The 12,387-nt window shown below is 40.5% G+C and overlaps 1 protein-coding gene across 5 annotated transcripts in view; it reads left to right on the top strand.

The window, feature by feature from the left end:
- The window catches only part of LOC126262549 (dTTP/UTP pyrophosphatase), a 113,129-nt gene extending 102,176 nt beyond the window's left edge, over positions 1-10,953 (top strand). For all 5 annotated transcript variants that reach the window (XM_049959234.1, XM_049959235.1, XM_049959236.1 and 2 more), the window contains exon 5: positions 10,617-10,953. In XM_049959234.1, coding sequence (XP_049815191.1) covers positions 10,617-10,764 — 148 coding nt within the window. In that variant the 3' untranslated portion in view covers positions 10,765-10,953. The remainder of the gene's footprint in view (positions 1-10,616) is intronic.
- The last annotated feature ends 1,434 nt before the right edge of the window (positions 10,954-12,387 follow it).

The raw sequence follows: 12,387 nt of genomic DNA, 5'->3' as shown, positions 1-12,387 counted from the left end.
AATAATATTGCTGCCCTACCACAGCAAGAACAACTGTATCTTTGCCAGATCAGTTCTCTGTAGTACGAGCTCTACGCTAAACGCGTTGTGTATACACTGCGAGAATTAAAGTGTTAATAGTAAGTGACGGGAGTGTGAGTGATTATTTATCCTTGTAATTCCCACACCTGCCCCCACTACCTACAATGGACTCTCCACCAAGAAATGTAAGGACACAACTTCAGAATACTGTTATCCACTTGTCAGGTGCGAGAGGTTTACCCAGATGTGTGAAATTGATCTTACAGATCTACATTTTGTTTTTTGATGAATGTATGTTCGAAAAAAATGTGTGGCTGTACTAATATGAGGCTCTTGCTGCTTTACTTACTCAGGACTTATCTCAGAAGACAGGTAAGGAAAGGCAAACCTACATTTCTAGCATTTGTAGACTTAGAGAAAGCTTTTGACAATGTTGACTGGAATACTTTCTTTCAAATTCTGAAGGTGGCAGGTGTCACATATGGGGAGCAAAGGCAATTTACAATTTGTACAGAAACCAAATGGCAGGTATAAGAGTCGAGAGGCATAAAAGGGAAGCAGTAGTTGGGAAGGGAGTGAGACAGGGCTGTAGCCTATCCCTGATGTTATTCACTGTATATATTGAGCAAGCAGTAAAGGAAACAAAATAAAACTTTGGAGTAGGAATTAAAATCCACGGGGAAGAAGTAAAAACTTTGAGGTTTGCTGAAGACATTGTAACTCTGTCAGAGACAGCAAAGGATCTGGAAGAGCAGTTGAATGAAATGGACAGTGTTTTGAAAGGAGGATATAAGATGAAAACCAACAAAAGCAAGTGGAATGTAGTCTAATTAAATCAGGTGATGCTGAGGGAATTAAATTAGGAAATGACACACTTAAAGTAATAGATGAGTTTTGCTATTTGGGAGCAAAATAACTGATGATGATTGAAGTAGAGAGGATATAAAATGTTGACTGGCAATGGCAAGAAAACCGTTTCTGAAGAACAAATTTAACATTGAGTATAGATCGAAGTGTCAGGAAGTCTTTTCTGAAAGTATTTGCATGGAGTGTAGTCATGTATGGCTATGAAACATGGACATTAAGAGACAAGAAGAGAATATAAGCTTTCAAATTGTGGCGCTACAGAAAAATGCTTAAGATTAGATGGGTAGATCACATAACTAATGAGGAGGAAATGAATAGAACTGAAGAGAAGAGGAATTTGTAGCACAACTTGACTAGAAGAAGGGATCAGTTGGTAGGACATGCTCTGAGGCATCAAGGGGTCACCAATTTAATATTGGAGGGTAGCATGGAGAATAAAAATCATAGAGGAAGACCAAGAGATGAAGACACTAAGCATATTCAGGAGGACGTAGAGTCGAGTGCAGTAGTTACTTGGAGATGAAGAAGCTTGCACAGGATAGAGTAGCATGGACAGCTGCATCAAACACAACAAAAACTTGATCAGGCCTTTGATATTGCTCTGGAAATGATGATGATGATGATGATGATGATGATGAAATATGAATCTAAATTACCTGTGGGACATGTGTGGTTTAAGAATGGAGAGATTTCACACTATGATGAGTACTGGTTCCTGTGCTTGTTCAGATACATATGGTTTGTTGACATTCAAAGCTGTCAAGAGAGAAGGTAAGTAGATAAACTTTCACCTATTGAGTAAATACTTGAACTGTTAGAGACAAAATGTAACAAGAACTATATAGTGTCCGAATCTACTACAGTGGATGAAAGGTTAGTTACTTTCCTCTGACAGTGTAGTTTTCACCAGTATAAATCAAACAAACCATTGAAGTATGGGCTGAAAAGTCTAATGCTCTTTGATGCCAAATCCTGGTATGCCCTTGCCATGGAAATCTACATTGGAAAACAGCCAGATAAGCCATACAAAGTTTCAAACTCACTGAAATATGTGGCAATTTGCCTGAGGAAGACAACTGAGGGGACTAACGATAATACAACAGCAGTTTACTAGTTGCAGCTTGGCTAAAGAATTGCTTCATCATCATCACAACCAGAACATCTACGTAAATCATTGAAATGTTAGTTGAATATGACTGCTCGATTAGGAGATATTCACACTGTTAATTTCCAACTAAAAAAGACAAAGCACTGTAAAAATCCGTAGATATTGTTGAATGTAATTGATGAAAGGAGAAAATATAAAAATTCAGCAAATGAAGCAGGCGGCAGGGGATGCAAATGTCTAAGAAAGGAAGAAGAAACTCAACTTGATTGGAACTGTTCATAAAAATAAACCTGAACTTCCTCCTGAATTTATGAGTGTGAAGCAGCATGAAATAAATGGTAGTTTAGATATCATAAGGGTTTGACAGTCATCTTGTATGTGCCAAAAAAAGAAAAAGAATATGATACTTCTTTCGTCTGTACATTTTGGTAATAGAATAGATGAAAGTGGCTCCATGAACATTTTTGTCCTTATCAAAAGCTCTACCCATGAACAGTACCTCCATTTTGACAACTGTCACCTATTCCATATTTAGAAATCCATCCCCTACAGCCTTGGCATCTGTGGGTGCTGCATCTGCAATGAGAAATAGGAGTTATCAAATATGTTGATATCCTTTTCAGAGTCTTTACAAGACAGCTAGTCAAAAATCAGATTTCTTTCTATATTTCTTTCCTGCCATCCACAAATCATGGCCACTTTGACCCAGCCACTGGCCATTTTCCCCTATCACTAGTATCACTCGGGTCTTAACTCCTGCCCCTGGTCTAACTCTGAGCATAATAAAAGACATGGTTATAAGAAATCCACTGTTTATTAGGTCACTATATGACAGCATGAAGGTAAGTAGTATAATACAGTTTAGAAACATGTACAAGACTGCCGGCCAGAGCCGGTACATGACAATATAAAGAGCATTTGCCCACCAAGGACCGCTCACTATCGGCTACCAACGATCATGGTACTGGATCACAGTCACCAGCCTTTGGTGGGAGCCAGGAGCAGCTGAACAGCACACTACTCAAACGTGTGAAATGCGCCATGATACAGTGGCAGAGGTATAGTAATGTCCAGGCTATACACACCTCTTTCCTTGGGCGGAGGAAGACCACCAGATGTCTTCTCCTCCACGATGCACTGGTGATTGACACATTCTTAGTGTATGAAGTGGTTGTCCTGAGCATGAACAGTTCCTGGTCCATGCAAACGAGTGAGTAGGGGTGTAAGCAACATGAACACAGACATGCACACCCCCCGCCTCCACCTGCAGGAGAGTAAGTGACCCTGTAGGCAGGGGTCATGTTGATATCAGGCTCATCATTAGGTGTTGTGAGCAGGGGAGCTGTGGTGTCTGGAGGTAAAGTAGGTGGCACCTACGGGAGGGGAGTATGTGTTGGTGTCAGTGCAGGCGTCACCTGCATTAGTGTAGGAGGCACCTGCATTGCTGTAGGAGGTGCCTGCAGTTGTGCCGATGAAGCTCCAGCATCATCCTCGCACCTCCCCTTGAGTGAAGGCACTGCAGGGGCATTGAGAGGCAGAGCCACATCATCCATATGGGGCCGCGCCACTGGTGGAGTAGCCTGAGACCACAGTAAGACTGGGGTTGGGGATGGTCCAGCCGGCATGGTGCCCACAGTGAATAGCAATGTGGTGGAAGAGGCACTGGCACGACAGTCTGCTGGGCGGCATCAGCACCCACCTGATTGTAGTGGCATGCCACAAGGCACTTGTCTGTACACACCATGAACACATGGTTCCTGCATTGGCTGTGGATGATACCTGGAGTCCAATGCTGGTGTCTTCTGAACCCTCAGGCCCAGGGCAGTGTTTTGGGTGCAGACTACAGTGATGTCAGTACCTCTGCAGGATGCCTGTTCAGCAGCATGAGATGGAGCAGCATCCATAGCTGGCAGCCAAGCAAGAGTTTGGCTGGGCTCTTGTGCCTGATTGGAGTCATTCTGTAAGAACTGAGAAAGAATGTAAGGGCCTCTTCCACTGGAAATTCTGTGGTGTACTTGTGTATTTGCATTTTGAAAGTCTGCATGAGACATTCTGCCTTGCCTTTGGATTGTAGATGAAAGGGAGGTGCCATGACATGACAGATGCCATTGTGTGAACAAAAATACTGAAAGGATTGAGCCAAAAATTCATGACCATTCTCCACGAAACCACTGTATTAGTTACACCTTGAATACAGAAAATCGCTGATGGTGCCTTGTCCATTGCATTTTATGTGGTAGATGGGCAGTGAAAAGCACAAGGAAACTTGAAAAAGGCACCTACAGCCAGCAAACAAAAAGTATCTAAATGCTCCCACAGAGTTGATATGAATTCGTTCTTGAGGTAGCATGGATACTAGCACAGTGCTGTCTGTTGATCTGATTATTTGTGGAAGTTGACAACCAGACACTCCACCTCGTGATTAGTACCAGACCAGAACACATGACGATGTGCCAACTGTTTAGTGTGGGAGGCTCATCAGTGACTTTGATGTAACAGGTCGAGATCTCCCTAGCCCCTACACAACATTGCTGGAATCATAATATGGGGAGTACCCCCTTCGGTCGACAAGAGAATACACCACCTAACAGGAAAAGATTATGACTGAAAGCATAGAAATTACCGTATTTACTCGAATCTAAGCCGCACTCGAATCTAAGCCGCACTCGAATCTAAGCCGCACTCGAATCTAAGCCGCACTCGAATCTAAGCCGCACTCGAATCTAAGCCACACCTGAAAAATGAGACTCGAAATCAAGGAAAAAAAATTTCCCGATTCTAAGTCGCACCTGAAATTCGAGACTCGAAATTCCAAGGGAGAGAAAAGTTTTAGGTCGCACATCCAAATCGAAACAAAGTTGGTCCACTGTAATATGAAACACAGTTTAGGTCGAATGAATGACTATACAGCTACAGTAGTTTGGTTCGAGTCTTAAGCTTAGCAGTTAAGCTTTACCATGCATCAGGTGCTCCGTACCTATTTGTACGGGTACCATTTCTTTTTCACGTGCTTCGTCTGGTTTGAATTGATTGCTTATTTTTCTTTGATCTGGTAAGTGTCGATCTCTTTGTCATAGATGTTTACGTCACTCTAAGCTGAAAATGTATAACTGTACTGTGTCATGCATTGTTTGTCGCATTCTGATAGTGAGTGTTTACAACCTGTCGCCGCTCGCGGCATGACTTGCAACGGAGTTTAGCGAAAATTTTTCTCCGGTTGAAAATCTTTGCAGACGCCTCTGTAGTACATTACATTCTGCACAGAAATTAGTCATCTTAGATTTAAAAATCTTGTCAATTGTCGTGCTTCATTTCTGACTGTATCACTATTAGGCATAAGAACAATACGAATGTAAACATGGCATGATATGTATATTATTCCGCGTTTGCTGTTGTCTTACCCTAGTTTCGTAGTTTATTAGGCAGACAGAATTTAAATGAGATAGCAGCAAACACGAAAGAATACATGGCAACAAGTTTATATTCGTACGGTATTATTCTTATGATGAAAAGAATACTGCATGCGATTCACAATTCTTAAAAGTTCTTATTAGCAACGATCTCTTGTCACAGGTAGGAAAAAATTCAGAACGTAGATTTGGCCATATTGACAAACATCCCAAACAATCTTGCCAGTCGGATTTTCGTAGTACGTTGAAATGCTGCTACATTCGAAGATGAACAATACAGAATTTGTATTTACTTCGTTGGATAATGTATGAAAATGCAGTGGTCAAAACTCGGGGTGGTGAAAAAAAGCTCGTCTTACACTTTTTTTTTTTTTACTGATGCAGAGGTTTTGTCGCCAGTATCTTTGTGCCTGCAAAGCATGCCTGTGTGGCGCTACATAATTCGACGGCAGAAGTTAGTTGTGGCGGCACCTACCAACATTTTTCAGAACTTCCGCTTACTTTGCACTCGATTCTAAGCCGCAGGCGGGTTTTTGGATTACAAAAACCGGAAAAAAAGTGCGGCTTAGATTCGAGTAAATACGGTATGCTTGGGTGGGACACCTGGCCCGAAGGATGATCAGGCCATCTGTGTCGTATCATGTGCACCACTTCTTTAAGCTCTGGGTCCACAGCTACTGCAGATGCAGTCCTGGTGCTGTTCATGGGGAAGCCGTCAATAGTCTTGCAAACCACAGGTCTTAAGTGTAATCTTATGAAGGCAATACTTTTTCTACACTTTATTGTGTATTTTGGTCATGAACTTTCCAGGCAGGGTGTTTGACCCCTGGAGCAGCATGTCGTCACATTACAGCTTTGCTCACGTGACCTATTTGCAGGAACTACAAATATTCCCTGGAAAATAGCATGCTATCACTAGTTTCTTCCTGATACCACTGTGCCTCACCCTCTGCACCAGTTGCTTTGTAAAAATGTTCCTTTCATGTGGCCACCACCCTGTGAACGTGCCTTTGTGCAGCTTGAGAGCAAATTATGTTCCTCACTTTGCCTCACTGCCTTCCAGCTGGTAAACATTTAGTCTTGGCAATGGATGCATCCCAGTATGGGGTGGGGTCATTTCTGGCTCTTCATCATGTGGAGGGCTCTGAGCAACCTATCACTTTTGTGTCTAAAATGCTCAATGCAGCTCAGCAGCACTACTTGCAAGACAAAAAAGAAACCCTTGTGATGGTTTATGCTGTAAAAAGTTTCACAAATTCTCATACAGTACAAAATTCCACTCAGTCACAAATCTTTAGTTTCCTTGTGTCATCCTTCGGCAGCTTTACCTGGCGAAGCTGCTCAATCATCTTCAATGTTGGGCCTTGTGTTAATCTAAATATAATGATGACGTAATTAAGTTTTAATTGTAATTTCTGTAAATTTAACTTCGAACAAAGTGTAGTTTCAGTACCTATTATTGTGAGGATATATAAGGGCCCGATTTTTGGTCATGAGACAGTCAGTCCACAGCAGAGTTTCAGACGAGGAACCTGTGTTAGTTAGAACAACACCAATGCATCAACTTAACAGTGAAAATAATTGTTACACCAATAGACCATGTGTTAAAGCAATGACAGTGTCTGTTTCATACATACCTGATTATTCCGAAAGAACTGTGATTTATGTGGTTATGTTTTTACTGCTCATAGATATTCAACAGTAAACTATTGTAGCAGTATGTGGAGGTTTGCCTGAAAACTATAAATAAGGCTTATCGAAAATTAAACAATAGTGCACTGCCCATATTAAATGTCTATATGAAGGGTTGTGAAAAGTGAAAGTAAAAGTCTGTGAAACATAACTGTGCATCTGTTGGCTACAACATTTAAAGTAGTCCGTTTTTGACTTCCACACCCGATTTTTCAGCCAGTACGTTGACACCGAGGACAACAAATGAAGAAACAAAGTAGGCGAACCGCTACACAATGAATCTGGGTCTTGATAGTGAACCCGGTCCAATACAAAATCGTCATTGTCAGTAAAATAAAATTCAAAAGCAACAAAAGTGTGTAATCCAAATAAATTTTCGGTATCAGGATCATTAACAACCAAATATGTGATAGGATGGATTACAAATTTGTAAGTCATGGTGGCATTAAATCGACAAAGTACTGGAATATGCTGTTTATTGCAACTTGCCAATTGGCGTTTGATGGGAGCCAAAAGTGGGGAGCCCAGCCATGCATATATTTGATAGTCGAGGAGCCAAACCACAAGTCCAGTGCCCACTTGAAATAACAATTATATCTTCAGGACAGACACTATTAAAGAGATTACTCTGACCTGCAGACAATGATGAAATAGAATGAAGCAGACAGTGATGAAATAGAATGAATGTCAACATCCGTTTTTTTCTGAGGAAAACTGAGCATGAAAAACTGGAGCAACGTGGCCTTTCTTTTAATGCATGTAACATGACACCCACCACCTGGAGCATGCTGCTTCCTCATGCTGCATGTAGCAAGACGGGTATGACAGAATTGTAGCACAGTGCCGTGGCTGTTGTTGCTGATGGGGTTGCCTGTTGTGGCTAGGTTTGATGGTTTGAATTACATCAACTTCCTCTTTGCTTGGTGAGCCTGTTTCTGTGCATTGATGTGGTTCATTGTTGATGAAGGTGACATCCCCCTGTACTTTGCACCACAGGAAACTGCAAAGGACTGAGTAATGTTTAAAACTTAATCTGAGGATGGATGCTCACACTGAAGGGCTCAGTGATGAACTTCCTTATCGGGTGTTAGGCAGATGATCACATCTCTAATCACAGCGTCTGCATAGGATTCCTTGGAAGTATAGTAATAAAGTGACTATTACAGCTCAAACCCTGCAGCTGTGCTGTCAAACCCTGATTGACTGCTTGCAGCACTGGTAAAATTCTACATGAGCAGCAATGACATGTGTGCACTCACGATGATAAGAAGATAACAGACTACAAGTGACATCAAAAGAAAGTGTGGCCAGTACCTTGACACTATAGTTGGTGCATGTGAGGCAGAAACAAAGCTTTCCAAGTATCTACATCCATTGTCCTAAATGTAATGAAGTGCTTTGTGGAGACATTTTTTATAAGCTTCCCAGTCTTCAGCTCAGTCGTCATACTGGTGGGTGCACCTGATACAGTGCAGGTGGAACAGTCAGTGTAGCCACGAATTTTTCCAGTGTGGCTGTAGTAAGTTGTTGCTGGTGGAGAGGGGATTGAAGTTACATGAAAAAATAATAACTGAAGTTGGGGACAAGGAATGTGCACTCATTGTCACTGCTGTTCTAATTAAAAACACAGTAAAAGAAACAGTTATAAGAAATCCACTGTTTATTACATCATGGCATGATAGCATAAACATAAGTAGTATAACACAGATTATAGACATGTACAAGACTGCCAGCAAGAGCCAGTGCATGACAATATAAAGAACATATGCCCATCAGGGACTGCTGGCTATCGGCTGCAGGCAATTGAGATGCTGGACCTTGGTGGCTGGGAGCAGCCGAACAGCGTACTACTAAAATGTGTGGCATGCTCCTTGCTAGTGCTAGTAGTGGTGGTGGAGGCATAGTAATGCACGGGTAACAACAACACCCCTCTCCCTCCACCTTCTGATCCTTCGAACTGAACTACAAAGGTAGGAACTATACTTTTAGCGCATTCTCCATTCTTTCATCCCCATGGCCTAAAGTTCTGCTAGTCGCAATTGTCATGTGTCGCTTTCCCACTCTCTTGCACTTACTTTTTCTTCTGCTGTCTTTTTTTTACCTCATTCTTCCATGTCATGGTATTGTACTTCCCTTTCCAACTGCCCCCCCCCCCCCCATGTATAACAGCTGCAGTCTGTTAATTCTTCTAACGTGCATTTTACCACTGAGAGCTCTTATTACGGTTGTACATTTTCTTTGTCCTATACATCTTCCCCCTCACAGCTGTTAAAATTCCTTTGCCCCACTCCCCTATACCATCTGCCCACAAAACTACTCATAAATACTAAGTTTTGGTTTTGTTGCACAACATTCTGTCTCTCTCTCTCTCTCTTTCTCTGTGTGTGTGTGTGTGTGTGTGTGTGTGTGTGTGTGTGTGTGTGAGAGAGAGAGAGAGAGAGAGAGAGAGAGAGAGAGAGAGAGAGAGCATAGTGTGAGAGAGAAGGGTGAAAGACAGTATTATCACAGTAATTCATAATTTTCAGTATGACAATTCAATTTTGATAGTATAAAATTACCTGTAAAGCACTTTACTTTTATTGGACATTGAGTTCATCATAAATTAAAATCCTATTTTAAAATTAATGTCTTCTTTTTATGTGTAATGTAATATTTGATATGGCAGCTATTGACAAAGTAAAAAAAAATTGTGTAAATACAGAATATTGATAGAGTAGATACACAGAAAATGACACTTAGGTAAAAAGAATAGGAGAAAAATAAAAGTTTTGTGCAGTAGGTGATTGCTGTACAGTTCTTCATAATCAGTGTACATCAATCCTGATGGTGTAGCAGTAACGCATAAGCCTGGAAACCCAGAGGCCACGGGATCGAATCTTGGTCTAACCATGGATTTTTCAGTCTTTATTTTAGTGTAGACTTCATGTCTCATTGATGTGAGGAGTAACCTGAAATGACATTTAGTTTGGATTCAGTGTTAAACTGTAGGTCTCCTTTCCCTGGTCGGACAGCTGGGGAATGTTAGGGACACACAAGTCACCAAAGTCGCGTCCAATTGAAATACTTGGACCAGGCAATTGAGCTAAATGAAATTATTATATTATCAGTGTTTTCTTTTTGCAGCAAGTGAGGTAAAGAGAGATTGAGGTGAAAAGCAATGAACTGTTCAGGAGTCTATGGCAAGAAAGAGTCTGACCAAAATTTTGTTCCTCCATGTTCTGTACTACATCCCTCCACCTGGTATTTTGTGAATGACTTGTAAATAAACTTAATGAGATTGTGAACTGTTAATTATAGCATTCAGAATAAGGGAAAGATTTTTTTTATGGATGGATCTTAAAGATAGAGAAAATTAAAAGGAACAGGTTTGAGAGTAACTGACATAATCATGCTCTTTCATGGCCTTTGTCTCTTTTTACAAAGTAGTTTTCTTACCATATTTCAATCTAATAGATAAGTGTTTTAAATAAGTATGTGAATTGTGTTATTTCTTTAATATTTTTTCCTCCTAATTTCAGGGATAAAGCTGGAGGCTATGGGATTCAAGGTCTGGGAGGAAGTTTAATTGAAAAAATAGAAGGAGATTATTATACGGTTATGGGACTACCTTTGCATTCGTTGTGTAAACACATCCTTTCTCTTTATAAAGATGCAGAAGTTTCATAGTATATGACCACTCTTTTGAAGTCATTGCTTATTTCACATTGCCTGAGCCTATGCTAGTGTAAGTCATATTTTATAGAGTTGATATATGTGATGTACGAATTTTTGCTGTTCAGGCAATTGATGTGAGTGAGTTTATGATTATCAAGAACAATAATCACAACAATACATTTCTTCAGCACCTTCTTAGTATTTCTTGTTGTACCATATTAATTTTCACCTAAATTTCTCTCCCACTTTTCTTTGTAGCTCACATACAAGTAAGGTTTGATATTAAAAAATAGAAAATCCAAGATGGGGTAGCTAATATCTTGAAAAGGATAGATTGCTATCCACAATATAGAGGAGATGTTAAGTTGCCAACTGGTCTCGGCAGCCAGAGACAGTGCTCATGTGTGTATGAGTTGTGTTTGCATGAATGTGTGTTTGTATGATGTCCAATTCAGAAGGCGGCTTTTTGGCCGATAGCTTACTTGTTTAGCAGTTTTTTGTTGTGCCTGTCTGCCACTCACATCTTCAATATATGCTTAATGTGTGATATGGAAAGATTGCATTTCCACATGCGTTGTTACATGTGTTAGTCGGTACTGCACTTTAACAGTTTTAACTGATAGTGAACACAGCTTTCTCACATATGTTTGTTCACATAAGGTTTGTAAGAAGTTTTCTTCGTTATGTTTCTCTTGCATGGAGACTCTTTTGTGCAAAACATAAAATAAACATTCTAAAAATTATATAAAGTGGCCATGAAATTTGAGAGTAACTGTGACTCTAAAAACATTTGTATTATGTATATGTAAGAGGTAACTACAAGAGTGAAGCGAACAAGAATGGTAAGGGGAAGAAGAAGAAGAAGAAGAAGAAGAAGAAGAAGAAGAAGAAGCAGAAGAAGCAATAATAACTAACAATAACAATAAAACAAGTGGGTAAATCAGATTCACTTCATGTACACTCTTCTGGAAACAGGCTCATATTGTACCATCAGTTTTAGTGAATGAGAAACCACATCTAGTAACAGACTACCTTTTACCCACAGCTGTTCTCATATATCAGTAGTTTTGTGACGTCGAGTAGGTAAGCCATTTATATGTGCAATAACGTCAGCTACCCGCATGTATCTGCCTGTTCGGGTAAGCATAGCCTGTGGTACTCCCTCCACTCCCCCCACCCAATAAATGACACAGCAGCACTTCTGAGTGGTGTGTGCAGAGGGGTACAGCCAGGAGTGCATGCCTATGCATCCTGCTAGGGAAAGAGTTATGCGTTATACAATGTGTGCATCATGCAACAAATTAAAGAATTTTTAACATGGTTTATGTTCTCTGTTGTAAAAAAGAAGGATGTTCCTCTCCTTACTTCACCCTCTTAGAGGTTGATGTTTCTAATTTCTCAACACTTTAAATTACAATATTTTCTGTTCTGTGATCCAATTTGATGAAATGAAGGCTATACATTGCTCCAAGCTGTGCTCATGTTACCTGTGAAAACCCCCATGAAAATTCATTGAGTAGTTTTGAAGATTAGTGTGTTTAGACAGACAGACAGGCACATTAGTTTTATTATTAGTATAGACTACTTGTTTGTTCCAAAATAGACACGAAGCCCACACCCACCACAGTAATTCAA

The sequence above is a fragment of the Schistocerca nitens genome, chromosome 6, assembly GCF_023898315.1.
Source record: "Schistocerca nitens isolate TAMUIC-IGC-003100 chromosome 6, iqSchNite1.1, whole genome shotgun sequence".
NCBI lineage: Eukaryota > Metazoa > Arthropoda > Insecta > Orthoptera > Acrididae > Schistocerca > Schistocerca nitens.
The sequence above is the reverse complement of the archived record's forward strand: the minus strand, read 5'-3'. Positions and strand labels throughout refer to the sequence as shown.